The following is a 21,714-nucleotide window of genomic DNA, read 5'->3' on the forward strand; positions in this document are numbered from 1 at the left end:
AGCATTTCATCTCGATTGACCATTATCTCTACAATAAGATGTATCAAAAGTAAAATTTTGAAAAAAATCTCTCACGTCGAATCGAATTATCGAAAGAATTTATTTCATCGTACGAAGGATCTCTAGAAAGAAAATTTACAATTTCAATTACATTTCCCTTGTACAACAACCTTGCCATATTTCGATCGATTCTCGAAAATGGTATCATGCGCCAAGGTTGAAAATTGAAATTCGTGTATGATCGAAAAAAAAAAAAAATGTATATGATATGAAAAAAAAAAAAAGAAAAAGTGTGGCCAAAATTCTCCGGTTGATTGACTTTGCGTTACATCACGCAGAATCCGGGTCCATTCGGCGGTTGCGCCGGGATTCCTCGTCTGTTCATCCGACAAGCGTGCTCCTCGAGACGTTGGGCGGCCTTGTTGTCGTCTTGTTTCACAAAAGTCCAAAGACGTTCCGCGGTTGCGCTGGCATGAGGCCATATTTTCGGATGCACGTTGTTCCTGAAAAACGGAATCACGCGTTTATAATTCTATTTCTACTTCCATTTGAAAAAAAAAAGAAAAAGTTTTAATCTTCGCGTATCCTTGTTACACGAGAGAATCAATGGAAACGAAGTATCGATGATTTTACACAACTTTTACCCAACTTATTAACGACAAATTTACATTATATTAACAGGAAATTATTACTTGTCCACGAATTCTCCCCACATGCACGCTTCGCCACCCAGCATCAAGTGGGACGAGTTGACGGTTTTGTTGAACGCCAAAGGATCACACGCGTAGAATTTCTTCCAATCACGAGGGTTAACTATGTGATCGAGGTACCAACAGGCCGACAACAGCACCGGATGTCCGGCTTTCGTGGCCTCTTCCAACTTCTTCGCCCAGAGGCCAGTCCACACGTGCACCACCGTCGTATTCGGCATCACCACCCCGTTCTCGAACACCTGGGAACGCGATTTCGAATTCATTAATTAATTCCATTCCATTTCTCGTTCGTTCGTGGCGAATGGAATCGCGATGGAGTCGTTCCAGGAACTCTTTATTTAATCGCACGCGTGAAAGATACTATCGTTTGAAATAATGGAATAACATGTTCCACCCCTTTCGGGGTGAAAATATTTATCGATCGACGTAACAATGAAACAAGGATTCGTTATTCCGTTACTTTTATTGCTAATTTATAGTAAGACGGATAGTGATTAAAAAAAAAAAAAAAAGACAGTTCACCTCCTGCCAAACGATCGTGTTGGCCTCAAGCGAGTCCGTGATACGAAGAAGCCTGCCGATATATTCGCTCTCGAGAAGATTGTAACTGGACATGTTGCGCGACTTCATGTACGAATTGATCTCGGGATTGCTCTTCCAACAATCGAACGGCACCTCGTCTCCGCCCAGATGAACGTATTGATCCGGGAACACTTGCACGATCTCGGCGAATAAGTTGCGGAGGAACTCGTACAGAGCCGGATTCGTCGGATTCATCGGGCCCAATTTACCATTCGGCTTTCCCTTCACATCTAATCGATCATTTTTCGTGATAAATCTTATATTAGCTATCGTAAGATAAAAATTCTCTTCGTTGGATGAAACAAAATTGAAACGCGCAGAAATATTATTTCTTTTTACAGAGTATACATTATTTTCCTAAATTTATTACCGTAACAAGTGGTCAACAATTCGGGATAGGCTAAACCCCATGACCTGGTATGTCCAGGAGTATCGAATTCCGGCATCACCCGGATACCCCTCAGCCTTGCATAGTCGACGATCTGCTGGATATCATTGAGCGTGTACACCATCGAGGGATGGTATGCACCCTTGGCGGACAAATTCGGATAGCTGGAGCTTTGATAGGGGAAGCTATTGTCGTCCACGATGTGCCAGTGGAGAACGTTCATTTTGTTGTAAGACATGGCGTCCAGCGTGAGCAGTATGTCGTGAATGGGAAGGTAATGGCGAGACGTGTCCAACAGGAGTCCACGATGAGGAAGCCTCGCGAAATCTACGATACTTTGGCATCTTATCTTCAACTGAGGGAGAGAAGGGAGAGAGGAAGGGGATGGGATAAAAAGAAACGATATATATTTTTTTTATTTATTATATATTCATCCCGTGACGAAACATTATACTCACGTTCGATCCATCCCCGGTCGGGATCAAAAGCTGAGAAAACGTTTCCAATCCTCGAAGAATCCCCCATACAGTTTTCGCGTACAGATCCACCGTCGATGTTTCGTTTATGTTCAGCTTGTCTGCAAAATTGCAACGAGTTTAAATTTAAATTCGATCGGGTGCTCATTATAATCGATCGATCTTTTCGAATTCGAATAATCTGAATCATCGTGGAATAACATTTTTAGATTTTTAGATTTTTATGTCGACTATGTGTAGAGACCATAATCATGTTGTTTAAAAAGAAAGGAAAAGGAGGAGGAGAAAAGGGGGAGGAGGAACGCGCGGAAGAAAAAGTTAGATGAAAAAGATACGAAGGACGGCGGTATCGCGCGATAAGAAACGAGATAAGATAAAATAAAACGTTCGAATGTTAATTCCAATCGATCGATTTGATCTCGAATTATCGGCGAGCTCGATGGAAAAAAAAAGTTTCATAATAAACTGGCATCGCTCCAATTGCACCGTTAATTCTCTACTTTTATTATTTCTTTTTTTCGAGAAATAGATGTCCAATCGTATCTTGGAACTCGGTAATCTCGATTATTCGAAGACGAGATGTGTATAAAATCGGGAGATGATGGAAAAAGAATGATGATGATGTCATTTCGCGTGAACCCATTGACATTAATCCGTTTACCAGCTGCGCGAAAGCTGGCTCGGGCTAAAGAATCAGTCCGTCGTTCATCGAAAAACAAACGACGTCGTTCCGTCTGCGGGAATAATTCAGAAATAAGACCTTAATGCGATTTCTTTCTGAAACGACTCACATGATTCGTCCATCCCTAAATAGGGCCAATGGTTGCCATCCTTCTCGCATGGCTCCCTCAAATGGATATTCAAAGTGTTGAGAGTATCGGTGATGGTCGTGTTGTCCCTTATTTGGGATCTCGCGTGACCTTGAGAGGAAATTTTCGCTATCCGCGCCTCGGCCAGTATAATCGCCTTGTACCTCTCAACGGCATCGGCCACGATGTCGCACGTTTTCCCGACTACCTGTAAAAAAAAAGAAAAGAAAAAGAAAAAAAGGAATAATTAAAAATTATTCTCTTCCGATTATTTTATCATTCCATCATTAATAATAATAATAACAACAAGTTTTAATTGCGGAGGCAATTAAAGCATTAATCGATATAGGACTTCCCCGACTTGGCGTTCTTTTTTGCGCGTCACGCGCGCGTGAACACGTAATATCGTTAAGATAACGGGAAATAAAACATCTAATTGCAAATGCGGATATACGTCGGAGCAGCGTATAATTTGAGATAAAAAAAAAAGAAGAAGAAGAAGAAGAAGAAAGAGAGAAACGTCGGAGATAACAAAGCGGATCTAATCGAACGAAACAAGCATTTTTTGTTTTCTTTTTTCTACTCGTCAGGAATAATTATTGCGCGGAATCGAGTATACACATATATATATATATATTATCTCGGGTGATCCCCCATGCTCGTTTGAGGAAACCTGCGTCGAGAAAACGACTCGCTAATAAAACTTACTCGGAATTTGCACGCTCATTCTAATAATAATGACTTTGAGATCGAGGAAGCTCGAGGCAAAAATATGCCGCTCGTCGTCAATTATACACACGCACACACATAGTCTTCCCACGAGATTACCTCGTCGATTACTCACGTTCAACTGAAAGGTCGAGGCTCGCAGAAGATAGAACTTATCGGTCACGTGGCGGTGGTTGGGCATTGGCCAGGGCTCGCCGTGAGTGGGTTGGACCCAGGGGCCAGCGTCCGGGTTCAACGAGTCGGCCCCGTGTGCGAGGGCGATCAACAGGCACGAGAGAAGGCAGCCGGCCCTCATGTCGATCGACGCTTTTTCGAGGAACAGGTGTTGCACGGTGGAAGGAACGATGCGACGCCAGCGAGTGGTCATCGTCTACTGAACGCAGAGAACGACGCGTACGGTAACGAAAGTGGTAACGACCTTACACCGCGCCACTTAACTTTCATCACTTCGCCTGGCGGCGTGCTCACGGTCAAGTGGGAACAACCAGTCCACGCTTCGTCCTTAAACGAACTTTTTTCCCCCGTGCGGGCGAGACAGCATCTCCCGACCACGCACTCTTCGATCGAGTTGATGGAACGTTGACACCACGAACGTTGGAATTTTTATGGGCGGAAGAGGAGCGACGAGTTTCTCGAAAGAATCGAAATTTTTCGATTGATGTAGATTTTCTTCTTTTACGTAGATCTATTTCATTTTCCGTTCGAAAGAGTTTTAAGAGTTTAAGAAATTGAAGAGGAGGTTAAAAGTCTGTGACTCGAGTAGAACTTGTACACGGGGGGGGACCTACTCTTCCTCGGAAGATGGTTATGGATAATCTTGTTAACGAAATGAGAGGAAACCTCATACTTGCGACATTCCGCTTTTAACGGGATGCGACAAATTCGAGCAATTAGGAGTGGACGTAGGACACGTACAATTTTTTAATTCGTATCGAGGGAACGTGTTATTCCTAAATCGAACACGTGGAATATCAGATTGGTGAATCAATTGGATGGTGAAGATAGGTATTGATATTCGTATCATCGATCTCGTTTTCAGATTTGATCGTTCTAGAATTGTGTAACGTAACGATCCGTAATGCAAAATATAAATAACAAGATCGAACGATGGCCTTGATGAAGATATATAGAACGAAGATATCAAAGAGCGATATATATCGCCGTAAAAATAACGCGATCCAAGTTTGGCGAAGAATTGGCAAAGAATCGTTACTTAGATAGAATTTCAATCCAAGAAGTTATCTTGGATTCTCGATCTAATCTAATCTTCTTGTTGTTACAAAACAACGAGAGCTTAGAAATTCTCAATTTGTTCTGCAAAATCGTAATATCGGTTGTGTAGTTCAATCCAAAGTCTTAAATCCGTGATATTTAAGAATATGGAAATTAATTAAATTAAAATTAAGATGATAAAAACTGTTCGAGGTAAAACAAAGATATTGAAATACGTCTCCGTTAGAAATTAATCCCATCCGAATGGGAAGACGTAATTTATCGTACGTCTAAATTAATTGGGGAATGAAGTTTACCGAAGCGCGAATGCGTTATCTTTGGCCAATATCGAGGCGGCGAGGCATCGAAGTGCAAAGGTCGATGATCGCACCGAGAGTTCGCGATAACGGATACCGATAGATCATCGCGATATTATTAATCGAATGACACGAGACGTCATTTTCTTTTTTTCTTTTTCTTCTTTTCTTCACCTATCTCTTCGACGAGTAAACAAAATCTATATTACTCTATTCGCCAAGCTTCTCTTTGTGAATCTCAATCCGAACTAGGAGGAGGAAATTTTAATTTCACCGGTGACATCGGATCATCCGCATAATATAAAAAAAAAAACGTATGAATGGACAATAGTCTGACGATAGATTCTCACTCTTTGGATTTCCTTTCTATATTCCAAGTAAGCAGCCCCCTCTTGAGTCATCGAGTAAACACGAGTTCGAAGGAGGGAAACGTGAGATTCGGAGGTGGGTCCATCCTTAGGACGGAGATTAGGACGGAATGAAAAACGTGGAGAAGGTCCGTGTTGGTGAAAGAAGCCGGTGGCCCGATCGTAAAACGCGAGCATGCGCGTTTCCTTCTCTCCGTCGTGGCAACGATCTCTAACTTTTCTCCACCAACACGCGCGCTCTTTTCGCTCTAAATTCTTCGACCGAGAAACGTCACGATTTCCCAATTCTGCGTGGGATCGATACGAAACTCGCAACAACGTGGAAGGGGCGAGGAGAGAGAGAGAGAGATTATATACTCGTTCGATCTCGAATGAACGCTCTAGAGAGAAACGATTCTCTTTCTCAATTATAAGAGAATTCTCACGAGAGAAACAACGAACGATTCTTCTCTTCTTTTCTCATCGAGGTTTACAAGATGATTGTTATTTCTTTTTTTTTTTTTTTTTTTACGAAATTATCCTCGGGAGAATCAATGGTATTTCCGTATTTATTCCGCGAAAATGGGAACGTAAGAGGGAAGAGTGCGATACGGCACTGGTCGGTGAATCGTAGCTTCATTGATTGCGATGTCGTACGCCGGGTCGGCGGACGCTAGAGGGGTGAGACGAGGGACTGCGAAGTGGAACGTGCATCCAGGAACGTGTCACGAATCTCGGGCGCCACCTCGACACCTTTCCATCGAAAATTTTTGGCATCTCGAAAGAGATTTTTTACATTTTTATTTATCGAAAATTGTCCTTCGATATTCGAAAACTTTTCCGCGGCGCTAATCTCGATTTACACGCTCGCATTCGAGTTTTCCGCTTCGCGTGTTCCGCGCGATTTTCCATATTCTCCCGTTCGAGGATGAAAAATGAAAGAAAATGGCTACGAGATGGGGAAAAAATACGTAATGAAACGAAAATCGATACTCGTCGTTGGATAAGGGAGCCCAGCACGATTGGCCGCTACTCTCGATCCGGTGCTGCGTTTGTCAGCCTTTGACTCTTCATTCACGAACCATTGACAATCGCAACGAAACGAATTCCGTGCCGGTTCTCATCGTTCCTTCCTTTCTTTCTCATTTCTTTTCACCCACGGGGAAAACAAACTCCGCATCGGTCGACAATCGTCGATCGCACCGATAAATCTTCGACCCCCGTGAATTTTTCATTTCGCGCATTTCCTCGACAAAAGTCGAAATCGTTCGAATCGAATTCCCCCATCCGGCGACAAATTTCAAGCCTCTTTAAGAAAGGAAGAGCGAGAGAGAGAAGAAAAGCAGACGAAAGAAAGATCGAAAGCTCGGGGAGAAAAAAAGAAGAGTGGAGGGAGAGAGAAAGAGAGACGATCCCTGGGTGAAATTCCACATGGGGACAAAGTTTTCCCATTAGAGGCCGCTCCCCTTCTACCCACGGGGAGAGCGGATAGGCAAACAGAACGGTTGGAAAAGCGGTGGTCGAAAAATCATCCGAATCGACGCTGCATGGATCCGTGCGCGCGCTCTACGTCACCGATCTGCGCCGGAGGGGCGGCCGGGCGGTGGGGGGGGCGCGGTAGGGGCGGCAGGAGGGGCGGCGCGCGCGGGGTGGGGGTTGAGCGCGAGGAATCGAGCGAGGAGCGACGCGACGCGTGATGCTCGTGCTCGCGGTAGTAGTAGTCCGTCGTAACGACGTCGATGACGTCGACGCCGAGGGCGCTGCCGACGCGGTCCACTTAATCGGTGGTAGTAGTAGTAGAGCCGGTGGTAGAGGTGGTGGGAATCGTAGTGGCGTGCGTACACGAGGCCGGCGCGCTCGTGTGGCACGGGGGTAGGGGAGTGGACGGAGAGAGAGAGAGAGAGCGAGCTGAACGTCGCTCTCGAGCGGCTTGCCCTGGAGTGGAAGGAGAGAGAGAGAGAGAGAGAGGTAGGAAGGTGGAAAGGAGACGAGTGGAAGGAGAGAAGGAAAGAGGAACGAGGCAGCCGGCGAGACGACGGCTGAAACGAAAGGGTGGTTCGCTCGCGGTTACAGTTTAGTCCCGGTGAGTGCGTGGTGTTGCGGCGTGTCGACTCCATCGTTCGAGACTCGTACACACAGAGAGAGAGAGAGAAAGTTTGGAACGAGAAGGAGAACGGAAAGAATTGCCGGCTTCGCGGAAAAGCGGCAGCGTCCATCGAGCTCGCGCGTGTAGTACTCTCGCGCGCGGCGGCCACGCTCCCTCGCGCGTCTCGTAGAGGGGTGTGTGGCGATCGGTGGTGGTGGTGGCGGTGGTGTGTGTGCACGCGCGCGCGCGCGCGCTCGCGTGTGTATACGTGCGCGCGGAGGGAAAGAGGACGAGAGAGGCGAGGCGAGACGAGGGCGAGCCCGAGGGCGAAAGGGAAAGAGGGCATAATACATAGGTGTGCGCGCGAGGTGGTGGCTGGATCGGTGGCGGTAGCGAGTGGAGAGAGAGAGTGGTGCACGGAAGTGGTGTGGCGGTGTCGAGTCGTGGTGGATGGTGGATAGTGGCGGTTCGGGCGGTAGGTCGGTTCGGTCGGTTGTTGATCGTCGTCGTCGTCGTCGTCGTCGTCGTGGTGTTCGGTGACGAGAACAAGAAGAAGGGAACGAGGAGAAGGCAGATAGAACGATAGAGGAGGAGGAGGAGGAGGAGGAGGAACGATACAGAGAGAGAGAGAGAGAGAGGTGCGGAGGCGAGATACGATCAGGAGCGGACCGGAGAGAAGAGACGCGAGGATGAGATCGATAAGGAGGGAGTGGACGAGGTGGTGCGGGTTTGGCGAAACGGGAACGCCGCGGCGCGTGTAGACGCACGGGGTGGTAAACAGACGCGCGTAAAATACGCACGCACGCGCCCCGACCGGCCTGCTCGCCCGTGTCGGCAGAGAGAAGGGAGAGAGAGTGGTCGCGGAAAAGTCGTCGGTCCTCTCTGGTGGCCGGACACCGGGACGCGACGAGCACAGGGGGCACACCGGCTCACGGTTGAGATCGTCTCGTATCGGTGGAGGAGCCGCGAGACGGAGAGCGAGGGAGAGAGGAGAGAGAGAGAGAGAGAGAGAAAGAGGGATCGGAAGAGGCAAGAGGCGGAGGAGGAAGAGGGAAGAAGACAAAGGAGGATACTCGCCGGTACGGTGGAGCACGGATTCGTCGCGGAGACGGGATCGTCCTCCTCCTCCTCCCTTTCTCTCTCCCCCTCGATCTCTATCCATCTCCACTCGATGGGGTTCGCCGGTGAAAGAAGGTCAAAGATCGATCGTCGAGTACGAGGGTCGTGACCTCACGCATACACGGGACGAGCCACGCGTGCGGCACGGCTCTTCCAGCGGGAAGGTGGAGGAACCTTGGCTGGAAGAAACGGAAACGAAGGGAGGAGAGAAGGAGAGAGAGAGGGAGGGAGGGAGAGAGAAGGAGAGAGAAAGAGGGAGAGAGAGAGAGAGCCGGTTAAGGTGGATCTCGTCGGAGAACCGATGAAATTGATCGATCTCCGGACCCTTGGTCGATCGACGCGTTAGGCGTTGTCGTCAATGCTCGCCACTCGTCGACCAACGTTTCCGCGTAGAGTAGAAGAGGAATCGTACCACGTCGGGACCACGTCGCGTCGAAGATCGGTGGATCTACGCTCGATTGGACGGACACCGTGGTGGCATAGAAGAAAAATCGCGACGGATCTAGGAGGAGGATCACACGTGCCTCCGAAAACGAGAGACGCGAGAGACATGCTGGTCGCTGGTCGTCCGCGAGAAGCGACGTTACATCAACAACGCGAATCGCGTGGGACAAAAGAATCGTAGAGAAAGAGAAAGAGAGAGAGAAAGAGAAATAGTCGCGCGAAAGAAAAAAGAAAAAGGAAAAAGCGAGAACGATCCGTGCGATCCACAGCGAACCACATACACACAACATAGGCGCGCGCGCGCGCGCGAGAATCATCGGAGGAGAAGCGTGGAAGGAAGAGGAAAGAAAGTGATCGAAAGAGTGAAAATCGGTCGGGTCGGGGTGTAAAATCGGGATCGAAAGAATGTCGCGAGATCCGTACTCGAGCGGAAGCGGAGTGGTCGGGCCAGGAGGCGGTACTCGGTCGCCTCGAAGCGGTCGTCGCGTGGGCGAGCTACCCACGGTCGACCGTAGCCCGTCGAGGAGCTACGCGAGCGGTCGCGGCAGTCCTTTGGGTCGGAAGAGAGGCACTCGTAGCGGGAACAACTCGCCGGAGCACCTCGGATACGGGAGCTACCATCACCATCAGCTGGGCAGTCCGTACTACTCCCGCGACGAGGACCTCGCCAGTCCCGTGATGCTCGAGGAGAGGGGCAGGAGTATGTCAACCGGGGGCGGTGGGGGCGGACATCACAGATCCAGAAGCGCCTCGAGACCCGCCATGTCCAGCTCGGCGGGCATGTCGGCGAGGTACACCAGCCTCGATCGTGCATCCGCGGGTATCCTCGATCACGATCGCGAGTTCGTGCCGATACGCGATCCCCGTGAACGTAGCCGCGACCGTGGACTTTACCTGGAGGATGAGATTTACGGGTCGAGATCGGCCAGACAGAGCCCGAATCCGCACATGCTGCGCGACAGCGGTGGCTATATCGGTGAACTCCAACATCAGAACAACGATCTCCAACGAGAGCTCGGGAACCTCAAGAAGGAGCTCGAGCTGACGAACCAAAAGCTCGGCAGCTCGATGCACAGCATCAAGACCTTCTGGAGTCCCGAGCTCAAGAAGGAGAGAGCATTGAGAAAAGAGGAGAGTTCCAAGTACAGCCTGATCAACGAACAGCTGAAGCTGCTCAGCTCCGAGAATCAGGTCAGTCGACTGCGGATTTTTCTTTTCTCGCTTCTTAACCGCCATTCCTTCCTTCCTTCCTTCCTTTCTCCGTTCTTTCCACTCGGCCCTCCCCTTCGTCGCGAATAAAATCGCCCTTGTAACGAACCTTTTCCCTTCCCTGATTCAACGACGTTCGCCGCGCTCCATATCCGTGACCCGTTTTCCTTCCGCCACGCGAGTGCGATTTAGGTCGAAGCGATTAATAACGTTAATAATCGCCCTTTTCTCTCTTTGAGCGCCACCAAATTTTCCCCTTTTCTCTCCTCTCCTCCAAATTCCACCAATTATAAATAATCGAGATCTCGTGTCGCCGAGATCCCCATCGATCCCACAATTTCCAGAACCCGACTTCTTTCTTTTATCTTTTATCTTAAAACTTCTATCGATCCGCTTGCTTTCTTAATTTCTCCTTTTTTCTTTCTTCTCCACGCTTCGAAATAGACGCGCTTATCGATTGGCTAAAAATGCAACGCGATGGGGGAGCCACCGATGTAACAATTCATATTTTCAACGAGAAATTGTTCGATGATCAACCCACCCCCTCTCCCCTGTTACGTTCGATCAAACGAGAACTCGCGCGACGAAACGACGATCGCGTAAACGCGTCGAATCTCTCGGGATTTCGACCAACGGTCGCGTTGATTAACCATGACAATTGGCAATCGCGAGAGTCTCGACCCTCCTCTCTCTCTCTCTCGTGTCTCAATTTCCCCCCCAATTCTTCCGCTCGTCTCCTTTCCGAGCGAGACGTGTACGCATTACCTTCGAGGACGACGGATGGATCAATATGTTAGCTGTTCGCGAAGCCCGTCGCATATTTATATAATATCGCGGTGCCGAAGTATCACGAATAGAACGCCGCTCTCGTTCGCGAAACCCGATGTTTTTCCTCGAAATTCCAGCCTCTTACGGCGGAGGGAGGGAAAGGTTTATCGAACGGCTCTCTCCGAGTTGTTACGTCTCTCGCGAACACGTCACACGTTCTCGTTCGATTACGAGCGAGCGTCACGTGAGCACGGCTCTAATCGAGCCGTTTAATTCTTGGTCGTTGCGCTTCGGTCGTCGATCGTTGAAGAAGAATCGTGATAACTATGATTCCCTGGAGTATACATTTTTTTATAAAGAGCATTCGAAAGCAGCTGTTTCGACGAGGGACGACGCGGAGCAGGTTCAAAATTTTCAAAAGGGGTCGATCGAGTTTCGAATTTTTCCTCTCTTGCGTCGGACACGTAATTTTATACATTTTCTCCTTTTATTTTTAGTATGTTTACAGCCTGTCACACGATTATCGTCATGGCAGCGGAACGGAATGCACGCTCGCCTCACGTCTATATATATATATATATATTTTCACGATCTCTCTAAATAGAAAGGCAAAATAAAAAAGAGGCTCTTTGAAAATATCTTCGTCTCAATTGATCTCGATCTCGTCCCAATAATAAGGCTCTTCCTCGCCAACCTACTTTTTCTTCCGAGCCAATCGTCGTGGGCCTTGCTCGTCGATCGTTGCGTCCGTCACGGTTCGTCAGCGTGGCGACCGGAGGCATATTTTTGGCCTCGCGATGGCGATGCACATGAGTCATCCGGAATGAACGGAGAGCGGTGGAATCTCTGGGGAGAGGCCGAGAGATTCTCTGGCCGACTGCCCACGTTTATTCCTTTTTATCCAGCGTCTGGCATCGCGATAGTAGTAGACGCGCGATTCTTACGCGACAAAGGCACTGCGTGTGTGTGTTGACGCGTCGCCTCCCCCTCTCCTCCTCTATCATGTTCCATGGAACGATGGAAACGACGATCGACCGTGAAGTTGCGTAATTTCGGGCACACCCTGGGACCATGCTGGGATCGAGTTAGCTCGATTCCAAGTGGATGAAAAGGAATGAAATCGATGGATTAAGCCGGTTTCGACTTTTAATTCCGCGAGTTGGGGAGTTGACAGGTCGAAATAATAGAAGTTTGGAACTGGTGTAAAGAAAAAGTTTCGTAGAATGGGTTTATATATATAACGTTAGTCGTGTATTATATAGCGTTGTAAAGTCTGTACGAATTTCGAACAGGAGATTTCCGCTATTTGTGATTTTATTATATACAAAATCCCCCCCGTTCAAAGTTAATAATCCAAAAGTTAAAATTTGAAAATTTCTCCACCGAACTTTCTACGTTCAGTCTCGAAAACGAGTATCGATCCATTGATATTTCATTCCCCTGATGCAATTAATATCGGAAACTTTGGTTCAAAAGGTGTAAAGAAAAAAAAAAAAAAAAACGCATTAAAAAGGGTGAAAAGTAGTTTAAGTGGGTTGGAAAGGGGGGATTAATTTTTCTTCTCTGTCGGGTACGCGTATTGTCGACTCGCGCCATACCAGCGAAATTGGCGTACACCAGGAAGTGGGCCGTAAAAAAAATGGCGTGGAACTTTTGCAATGCTATCCGCCAACCGATCCTCTCCCTCTCTCTCTCTCCCCTCTCTCTCTTTCTCTCGCGACCCGCCAAAAACGCAGAGAACCACGGAAATTAAACTCCGTGTCTCGCGTCACGTTTACCGTTAACGAACGAATTTTTTTCTTTTCTCTTTCTCCCTCTCTCTCTCTCTCCCCTATTTTTACACCAAAAGAAACAAAAGAGCGATACGCGGTTCGTTCGATTCGTCGATAATTTTAACTTCTCCATTCGGCGCCCTCGATCCTCTTCCACTCCCCCTCCCCCTCCTCCGCCCGTGTCACACGGATCGTCGATCAATTCAAACGAATCGTCGATTCGGGGCGACGTTTGAAATATTAAAAAACGAATCCGTGCACGGTCGTGGAATACGCGGATCCGAGGAATGCATCGGTTGAAGGTTGATCCGTGACGTTAGCGGGATTCGTGGTATTAAAAATTCCGTTTGCACCACGCCGTTTTCTGCGTTTGTCGCGGCGAATAGCAGCGGGGGGGAGGGAAAGGCAGAGAAGGAGGGATGCTCGGATCTAATTGCTCACTTGACATGGTTCCCGGTGAATGAAAAATTAGTTGCTGATGGCCACGAGAGAACCGTGTCGCGCTTGTCGCTTGAAAGCTACGAAAAGAGAAGCTATGAAAGAAAACGGTGGTTCAATTCCAACCGGTCGAATATTCATTTTCGAGACTTTACTTAACTAGCGTGCACACGAGGCGATACAACCTGCCGAAACGACAATTGTGCTCTTTTCCTTAAAACGGTTCTTCGATCGAGAGAGAGATTATTCCGCGAGTCGATTCCAGATTACACGCGAGTTTCGTTTCGAGTTATATTAATCGATCAGAATGAAAATCGATTCTCTGATATCGTTAAGAATTCCATTCCATTTTTCGAATCGTTTTCTCGTTTTTTTTTTAATCAACGATCATCCTGTATCTCGGTTTCTCAACATTTTCTAGAACATTTTCCAAGATAAAAAAACTTTGAACAGAGAATTCCCATCTGTATTCGTACATTGGACACGGGAATATCTAATAAAAGGAATTTAATTATCCCCTTATAGTTAGGAGGCACGAAACTAATTGATTCCGACACGAAAGGAGGGAAATAAACCACGTACCACCGGTTGACCATGGGCTTCTGTTCATAATTTAATGTCGCTCAAGTGGCCTCTCTAATGGTCGCCGTTTCTCCCTTGCATACCGCCGCTTCAATTCATCTCGAACGCAGCTGTCGCGTTCCAGCGCCGTGTCTATCGAGAAGGGAACCCTGATCGAATCACAACTTTCGTTCTCGCCAAGTTTAGTCTAAGCAAGCCAAGTCTTTTCCGAAACTTTCTTCCGAAAGTTTCTCCCTTCCAAAGCTTTGAAAAAATTCCTGTATCGATTATTAATTCTGAAAAACTCTCTGGACGGAATCCAAGGAGAAACAACGTATTCCCACGATCCGACTGATTCGTTATCGCGAATCTTTCGTCGCGTCTAAAAATTTTCAAAAATTATTCTTAAAGGGAGAACTTCTTCCTGTCTTTCGTTTTTCCCTCTCTTTCTCTTTTTTATTCAGCGCAGACGCGAAGGCATCCGGCTGAAACATTGGATCGCTGCACGCATTAGGACGTGAAACGTAATCGTCGTAAGTCCTGTTTCGAAGAAGAAAAACGGATTCCGAATGTCCTCGTTAGCTTCCCTTTTACGAGCATACCCATCTGTCCTCGCCGCTTTCCAATTGAATACCGGAGGGATTTAGTGGCGTTTGCCGGGGTAAAACGCGATATACAATAATCGTCTGGAAATGGAGATTCATTCCATCCAGTGGAACATTATCATACCTATCCAATCGTTCTTGTCCTTTTTCCTATGCTAATTCCACTCTCCTCTCGCGTAATCTTCCCGATTATATATATTTTCTCCCGTCCTATTTCTTTATCTGTCTTTCTTCGACATTTATTCGAATCGATCGTTTCCGAGAATCGTGCAAAGGAAATTATTTCAATGATGCCGATAAACGAAGGAGAGGGAAAAGAGAGGAGGAAGTAATGAAGGTTGAAAAAAATAAATTATCGAGTATCGTAAAAATTATTCGACGGAACAAGATATTGCCCGGATCGGAACACAGTTCTCCTTCTTCCTTGGAATCGATAACCCAGAAACCCAAATTATTTTTGCGCCTAAGTCTGAATTAGGCGCTGTCATTGTGCCATTTTTACGCGAATCTTTCTTTCTTCTCCTCCGCCAAACTTGAACGATCCCTTTGAAATCTGCTTTGCCACCCATTTCCAAATCCCTCCATCGATCCCTCCTCTGGAAATTCCACTCAAAATCCTCTCAATTTCCGGACGAAATCGAAACATCATAATATCCCTCTTAATTACGAAGAATCGTAGAAGAAGGAGCGATAATAAAAGTGTGTTTGTCTGCGTGGAAAGGGGGTACGTTGGAAAGGGTGGGATCGCAAGTTTCCCCACGGGCGAAACAATCATCCGTCCGGCAAGAGGAGCCGAGTTGTTCGTGAAAGTGGCGTACAGGTCCGGCGTAAAGTGCGGCGCATACATATCCGTCTATATCGATCGGCCTAAATATATCGAGGCGGATTATTAGCGAGAACCTATGCCACGCGGTCTAACTATGGCACGACCGCATTGTTCCACGGGGTTACAGAGTAAACGTGTCTCTCGTGGAGTTCGAAAATGAATCGATCGATCCGGCCCAACACCCTCCCACCCCTACACAGTTTGTCCCTCGTCGATAACTCGCCCCGCATCGTTGAATTCGTAATTTCGTGAGGATTTCGTTTCTAATTGTGGAGGAAAAAAAATAAAAGAAAAGAGAAAGAGTAGAAGAGATGTCTTTAATTATGATGCAACAAAGGATTGAAAGGAAGGAAGGAAGGAAGAAGGATTTTGATTTCTCCAATGTTGGAAATGGAAATGTTACGTTACAAGGAGGTCAGAGGGTGTTCGATGTCGTCCATTTTTATCGCATCCTCGACAAACCGATGACGATATAACCTTGCAAACGAAATGTGACGTATTTCGCGCTTTTTACCTAGGAGCATTCCAACAACCGTGTTTCACCATCTGACGCCATTCAGTTTCCAGAGTATCCACGGTACACGTAATATCCCTTCTCCCTCCCCTGAACAAAGAAACTTTAATATCTCCGCTAAAGCTGACCTCGCCATTTCGACCGCCACTCGAAGAAAACTTTCCCGATGTACCTTTGCGCTAGTTATAATCGTTACGAGTTTCTGCTTCAATTTATAATAATACCTCTTTATTTCGCCTTTCATTTTTCCCTCGATCGAATATTCCTTCTTTTCTTTTTAACCAATTTTAGATGAACGAATCCTTGAAGAGAATTCGAAATTCGCTGTTCGAAAGTGCGGCCAATGTTATTAATTCGAAGTTTCTCCCTCCCCCTACCTTAATTTTAATCACTCGAATATATTCTGGAACGTAATGAAAATGCGCGTAACGATTTATGTTTCCTCGAAACGAGTACGTAGTTACGTCGGATTCACAACCGATTCTCCGTTGTGAATTTCATTTCGACGTGTATATAATCTTTGCCAGCGCTGGCTGCGCACGTTATCTCGCGTAACCCTCTATAAATCATGCTTTGAAGGCATGTGCGCGCTTGGCTGCGGCTTTAATGAGGAAGTGACTTCCAACGTGTCACTCTCCGTTATTTGTACACGGACAGGGCGTCACGATGGCTCGGCTTAGACGGTTCGTCCTCGCTCCAAGCATCGTGTTCCTCGGCCGAAATTATTATTACGACCAGTCGAGAGGCCTTTGAGTTTTGGAACTTGGTCGCAATGTAGATAAATTTAAAATAAATTCTTGGAAAGATATAAGCGGAGAAATATCTATCCATTTGAAATAACGTAACGTAATAAAGGAATCGCATAATCGTAGATTAAATTTAGAGAAAAAGAGTGTGGGATGGATATTTTTAGAAACGTCCATCTATTTTCGATCTTGAAATATATTTTCTTAGACGATGGCACGATGGGAGGATAGATAGGACTAAAACGGTGCTACGACGAGGCGAATTAATCTTCGATATCGATTCCGTAATCTATGTCAGATTACTTAATGGGATGACCCCCACGGCTATTTCCGTGTATGTCACCCATCGAAGTTCATCAGACATAAGCGCATACACACAGTTTAAAAATCGATCCCCTGTCGCGATCTAATGCAAGAACTCGGTAGTTTTAGAGTTTTCTCCTTTCTTTCTCTCTCTCTTTTCTTCTTTATTTCTATATATGTGTATATATATATATATATATATATCGCTTCGTGGTCGATTTAGAACCAATGCAAATGCATCGAGCTTAATGGTTGACGACATGCCAAAAACGTTCGATAACAAACGTTACCGTTCGTTTTTCTTTCCATTCAGTAAAAATTCCATACAACGACTCACGAAACTATCTTCGGCTTGAAAAGGACCGTTAGAATTTTTCTCTCTCTAAAAATAAATATACCATCGTAACAGATTCGCTGTTTTACCTTGAAACATCGATTTCGCGGCGTTTCGTTTCGTTTCAATTATTATTCCCTCTCTTTCTATTCTTTCTTTTTTTTTCCTTTGGCAAACGGAAAGGGCCAACATGTGGCGCGATAAGATAGACGGATGATCCCAGCTGACCTCCACTTTTTCCCTATTCGCATACGGCTTTTGCACGATTCACGTGTTTCGTTTCGTTTTCCCGATAACCGTTCAATTCCATCGACGAGGGAACGGGGTTATTTCGATTCATTTTTTAAATTCGCCGCCGGATCGACGGAGGGAGGACAAATGTTAACATTTGAGAATTTCAAAATTGACGAGAAGAATTATTCATTATCGATTAATAATTCTTGATAATAGTAGAAAAAGAAAACTTGCAATTTTTAAACGTAAACTCGTCGATTGTTATCCTTTGTATTCTTTGATCAAAGATTGCACTCGTTCGACCGAATGCGCACACATACATAGGGGACGTGGAGATGCGGTTGATAAGAAAGATCGCACGAACGCCGAGCGATTTTTGCTCGTAAAGAAACGATCCACGAGTTAGATACGATTCCGAGCCAGACCCATTTTCCAACGGGCAACATAATTACCATTGCCACGCGTGATGCATGACCACTATTTCTCTGGCCACGTAGCCACGGAACGACGATTCCTGGCCCCGCGCGACTCGCAGGATCGAAGATAAAACGGACCATCGATGCGTGTTTGCCCCTCGTTTATTTTCCCACCTGGACAATCAATTTTCTTTTTTATCTTTCTGTTCAAGTGCGTTCAAAAAAAAGGAGGAAGTCATCGAGAAGCGTACATTTTGCAACGATAATAGTAATAAAGAAGACTCTAATCGTTTTATTTTCCTTCCGCACAAATCTACGAATCTTGTTAATTATCGAACTCTGTCTTAAGTTAAATTAAGAGGTAATTGATTAATCGTTAATTTTAATCATTCTATTAAATATCAGATATATATATATATATATATATATATATATATATATATATATATATAGTGAAGGTAAAGAATTTAAAAGAACAAGGAAAGGACAGAAAGAGAGAAAAAGAAAGAGAGAGCTGATGACGGAGCAGAAGCAGAGGCGTTATCGAGCGACAGGGACTCACCCCTACCAGCCTCCATTCTCTCTCTCCCTCTCGCGCTCACCTTTGACTCTCTCCGTGCCTTTCTCACGCTTGCACTCTCTTTTGTTTTTTTCTTCTTCCGAACTTTCCGCCACAATCTTCCTCGTCTCCTTCTTCGCCCCTTCTTTCTCCCTCGTTCGTTTTCTTTCCGCCAAACCTGGAGAGTGTTCCCTCCTTCCTGCACTTTATCTCTCTTCCTATCTTCCTCCCTCTCACTTCCTCGTTTCTCTCACTTCTCGCACACAGCCTTCGTACACTTCATATTTGCCCATACTCTTTCCTTTTCCTCCTCCCTTCCAGTTCATCTTCTTCCCTCTCTTTCCACGTGACCCTATTTTCTTTCCTTCTCCTCCTCTCCTCCCAGCGACGAGCCCTCGTGAACTCGCTCACCCCCTCCCCCCTCCTGTCTCGTGAAACGCGTGTACTACGACCTGTACAGTTTCCAGAGGGGGTTGCATTTCGTTTCTTTTGAATCGACCTCCATCGACCACGGGATTTTCTCCCCGCAACTCTGGGGAGAAAAATCGAGCGCAGTCACGTCGGTCGGTTTTTTTTCGAGGTCGAGCTATCTCGGGGATGACCCGCTTCCTCCTCCTCCCCCTCCTGCCAAGAATTCATTCGAGATACCTCCTCCATTCCCGACCTCGTTAACCTTTGCCGCTCAGTCTTCGCCGATCCGAAATAATTTCCCGCCCTCCGGCCAATCTTGTAATTTGCTATGGTATTTACAACCATCCCTCCTTTCACCCGTCTCTTTCACGAAACGAAGAAAGAACGAGACGCTCTTCTCGCGAGACGAGGATCCCATTTCATGGGAAAATATTCCGTCCACGAGTCTATCTTATTTCTCAAAATTTGTTTAGATAAGAAAAGCAATTCTTTATTTATTTATTTCTTTTTTCCTATTTCAAGAAAAATGGCAGAAACTTTTTTAATTCGTTCGAAATAAATATATATCGTGAATATTATTTGTCGAGTTGCGTCCCCCAGGAATCGAGGCAGATCTTGGATGGAAAAATAAAGTCGAAGGGAAGATTGCCTTGTCTGAAAAAGAGGAGAAGGAGAGAGAGAGGAAGTGGGCGACTCGAGGGTGGAGTTAATCTTGCCGCCGATCTAATCTAACTAAACTAAATGGAATTAAACGAGAGGGAGGTTCGTTAAACACGAGCAACGCCGTTCTCGAAATAATTGTCTGTCGCGATTTACCGTTACAAGCCATGAAACGTGCCATCCTTTGCCATCTCTTCGCCAAGTTTCCAAGGAGAGAGGCGAGAACCGCCGATTTTTCCCTCGGATGGACAGATTTCCAGAAACTTGGAATCTCGAGGGAGCAAGATCGGCGAAACTGAAGTAAAGAAGAGGGGACGGTTTCCGCGCTAGGCTTTCGTTTCAAGGGACAAGGATTTGGAACCGTTTTAATTGCTCGAATTCCTGCGAGGAATAGCCCGCGTTTGTTGTTGCGTTTGTGAGAGAGAGGCGTTCTCTCCGTTCCTTCCACGAAACGAGCGGATTGGATTCGTTTGGAAAGCGAGCGAAACGGATTTCAGGATACGCGGACGACAAAGGGTCGTATCACGGTCGATCGATAACGCAGCCCCGTTGACTTCGACGAAGTGGGGTGAAGGGGGTGTTGGCGAGTTACAGAGGGAAGCGGACACTTTGATGGAAGACTTTTTCACGGTGGAACGGGCCACGATCGTCCAAGGCCTGCCCCGACGGATCGTTAAAAGCTCCGTTAGAAGAAGAAGAGGAAGAAGTTTCTGAAAGTTTCGTGTAACTCGAACCCTTACCTCCGTTTGATCTCTTTCATGAATGAATATCTCTCTCTCTCTCTCTTTCTCTCTTCGTCGATATCACACCATCATTTACTTTCTTTAGAATTCTTTCCAAGAATTGGAAATAGATCTATTGGCATCAATTTGTGTGTAATAATTGTTACTTCACTTTGAATAAAGATCGAAGGATTTTATTATTTTGGAAGTCATAAAATAAGACGGATAAGAATCATCCTATTTATTTATTACGAAGTTTACTTGTCGTAGAAAAAGAAACGGGGATAGAAATTTTCTCGAAACGGAGTTTTCCTTTAATTTCTGGCCGGCGAGGGATTGTCGGGGGGAGCGCGCAGAACCCGATATTACAACGCAAACGTAGAAACCACTCTCCGGTTTCTTGGGGTCGTCGTACCTTAGATCGATCTTCTGGCGAGGTTTGCCAGGCGAGGAGACCGGCGAGTAAAAGCAGTTTCGTCTGGCACGAAACGCTTGTCGTTTCTTTCGTAACGTGGTTATCTCGCGGTTCCTCGCGATCCCTCCTCCCTCCACTCCGTCCACAGACATCGAATAAAGCTGAGCTTTCACGGGAGTAGCGACGAGAAAGATCGGGGGAGGGGATCGCAGCCTCGAACGATATCCGTTCAACGGATTTAACGATCGTCGATTTTTTCTTTTTTTTTTTTGTGTAATGATCGATGAAAGAAGGCGAGGAGAAACGACGAGGACAAAGAGAGAGGATTATTTTTATCGGGAACGACACACAACCAACATGAATTATCCCCCTTCCGCGGGATGATATTTATGCATCGATTTTTGCCCCCCGATAAAAAAACCCCCATAAAAACTTTTCCCTCGAAGCATCGTTATTGGCCATTGTCTAAGAAAAGCGTGGAAACCGTCAAGGCCAATTTTCTATCCCTGCGCAAATTGACACTTTTCTTCTCGACCAATGGCTATTTTTTTTTTTTCTTTCAACATTTTTATTCACCTACTTTTCTCCCGATACAACAAACTTTGCCCCTCGAATAATTAAGTCGAGTGTCTGTCTAATTTAACAATAAAGTTGAGTAAAGAATACCGATCGTAAATCTCTCTTTCTCTCTCTCTCTCTCTGTCGAATCAGGAACGATCGCGTTGCTCGGTATCGGTGTTATGTTACAGTCAGTTTCAAATGTGGCAGGATGACCCACATACGCGAAATTCGGTCAGAGAAAATGGCGGGATTTAGGTCAGGGGAATTTAAATCGTCAGGATCCGATGGTGCGGTTTTACGTTGTCCTTCGCGCTTGACGTCATCGATTACGCGTCGCCCCCGTCGTTGCGGATCGTCGAGGATTTTATCGTTTACGAGGGACGAAAAAAAGGAAAGAAAGAAAGAAAGAAAGAAAGGGTGAACGCTTGGTTTGAGGAC

The 21,714-nt window shown here is 46.3% G+C and overlaps 2 protein-coding genes across 5 annotated transcripts in view; one reads left to right on the forward strand and one right to left on the reverse strand.

Annotated features, from left to right (window-relative positions):
- Positions 1-81: 81 nt before the first annotated feature.
- LOC726818 (beta-hexosaminidase subunit beta) lies at positions 82-4,170 on the reverse strand. Its single transcript, XM_006561800.3, has 7 exons — positions 3,813-4,170; positions 2,951-3,176; positions 2,142-2,260; positions 1,666-2,038; positions 1,236-1,525; positions 693-952; positions 82-503 (listed from the first exon to the last, which is right to left on the reverse strand). Exons 1-7 carry the CDS (start codon positions 4,062-4,064, stop codon positions 326-328), a joined length of 1,698 nt encoding a protein of 565 aa, XP_006561863.1. The 5' UTR covers positions 4,065-4,170; the 3' UTR covers positions 82-325.
- A 3,750-nt stretch (positions 4,171-7,920) lies between these two features.
- The window catches only part of brp (bruchpilot), a 53,863-nt gene continuing 40,069 nt past the window's right edge, over positions 7,921-21,714 (forward strand). Inside the window, exon 1 of one of the 4 annotated variants that reach the window (XM_006561508.3) lies at positions 7,921-10,413. In XM_006561508.3, the coding sequence (XP_006561571.2) occupies positions 9,628-10,413 (786 nt within the window). In that variant the 5' untranslated portion in view covers positions 7,921-9,627. 4 annotated transcript variants of the gene reach the window in all.

This window comes from Apis mellifera, linkage group LG9 (genome assembly GCF_003254395.2).
Source record: "Apis mellifera strain DH4 linkage group LG9, Amel_HAv3.1, whole genome shotgun sequence".
Taxonomy (NCBI): domain Eukaryota; kingdom Metazoa; phylum Arthropoda; class Insecta; order Hymenoptera; family Apidae; genus Apis; species Apis mellifera.

What these genes read in the sequence shown, in the direction of transcription:
- LOC726818 (XM_006561800.3), bottom strand. Translation starts at nt 4,064, where the DNA reads ATGACCACTCGCTGGCGTCGCATCGTTCCTTCCACCGTGCAACACCTG. An exon ending in CCTCGACCTTTCAGTTGAAC is followed by an intron (nt 3,177 to 3,812) that starts GTGAGTAATCGA and finishes TTTTTTTTACAG; the next exon opens with GTAGTCGGGAAAACGTGCGA. An exon ending in TTTAGGGATGGACGAATCAT is followed by an intron (nt 2,261 to 2,950) that starts GTGAGTCGTTTC and finishes GCAATTTTGCAG; the next exon opens with ACAAGCTGAACATAAACGAA.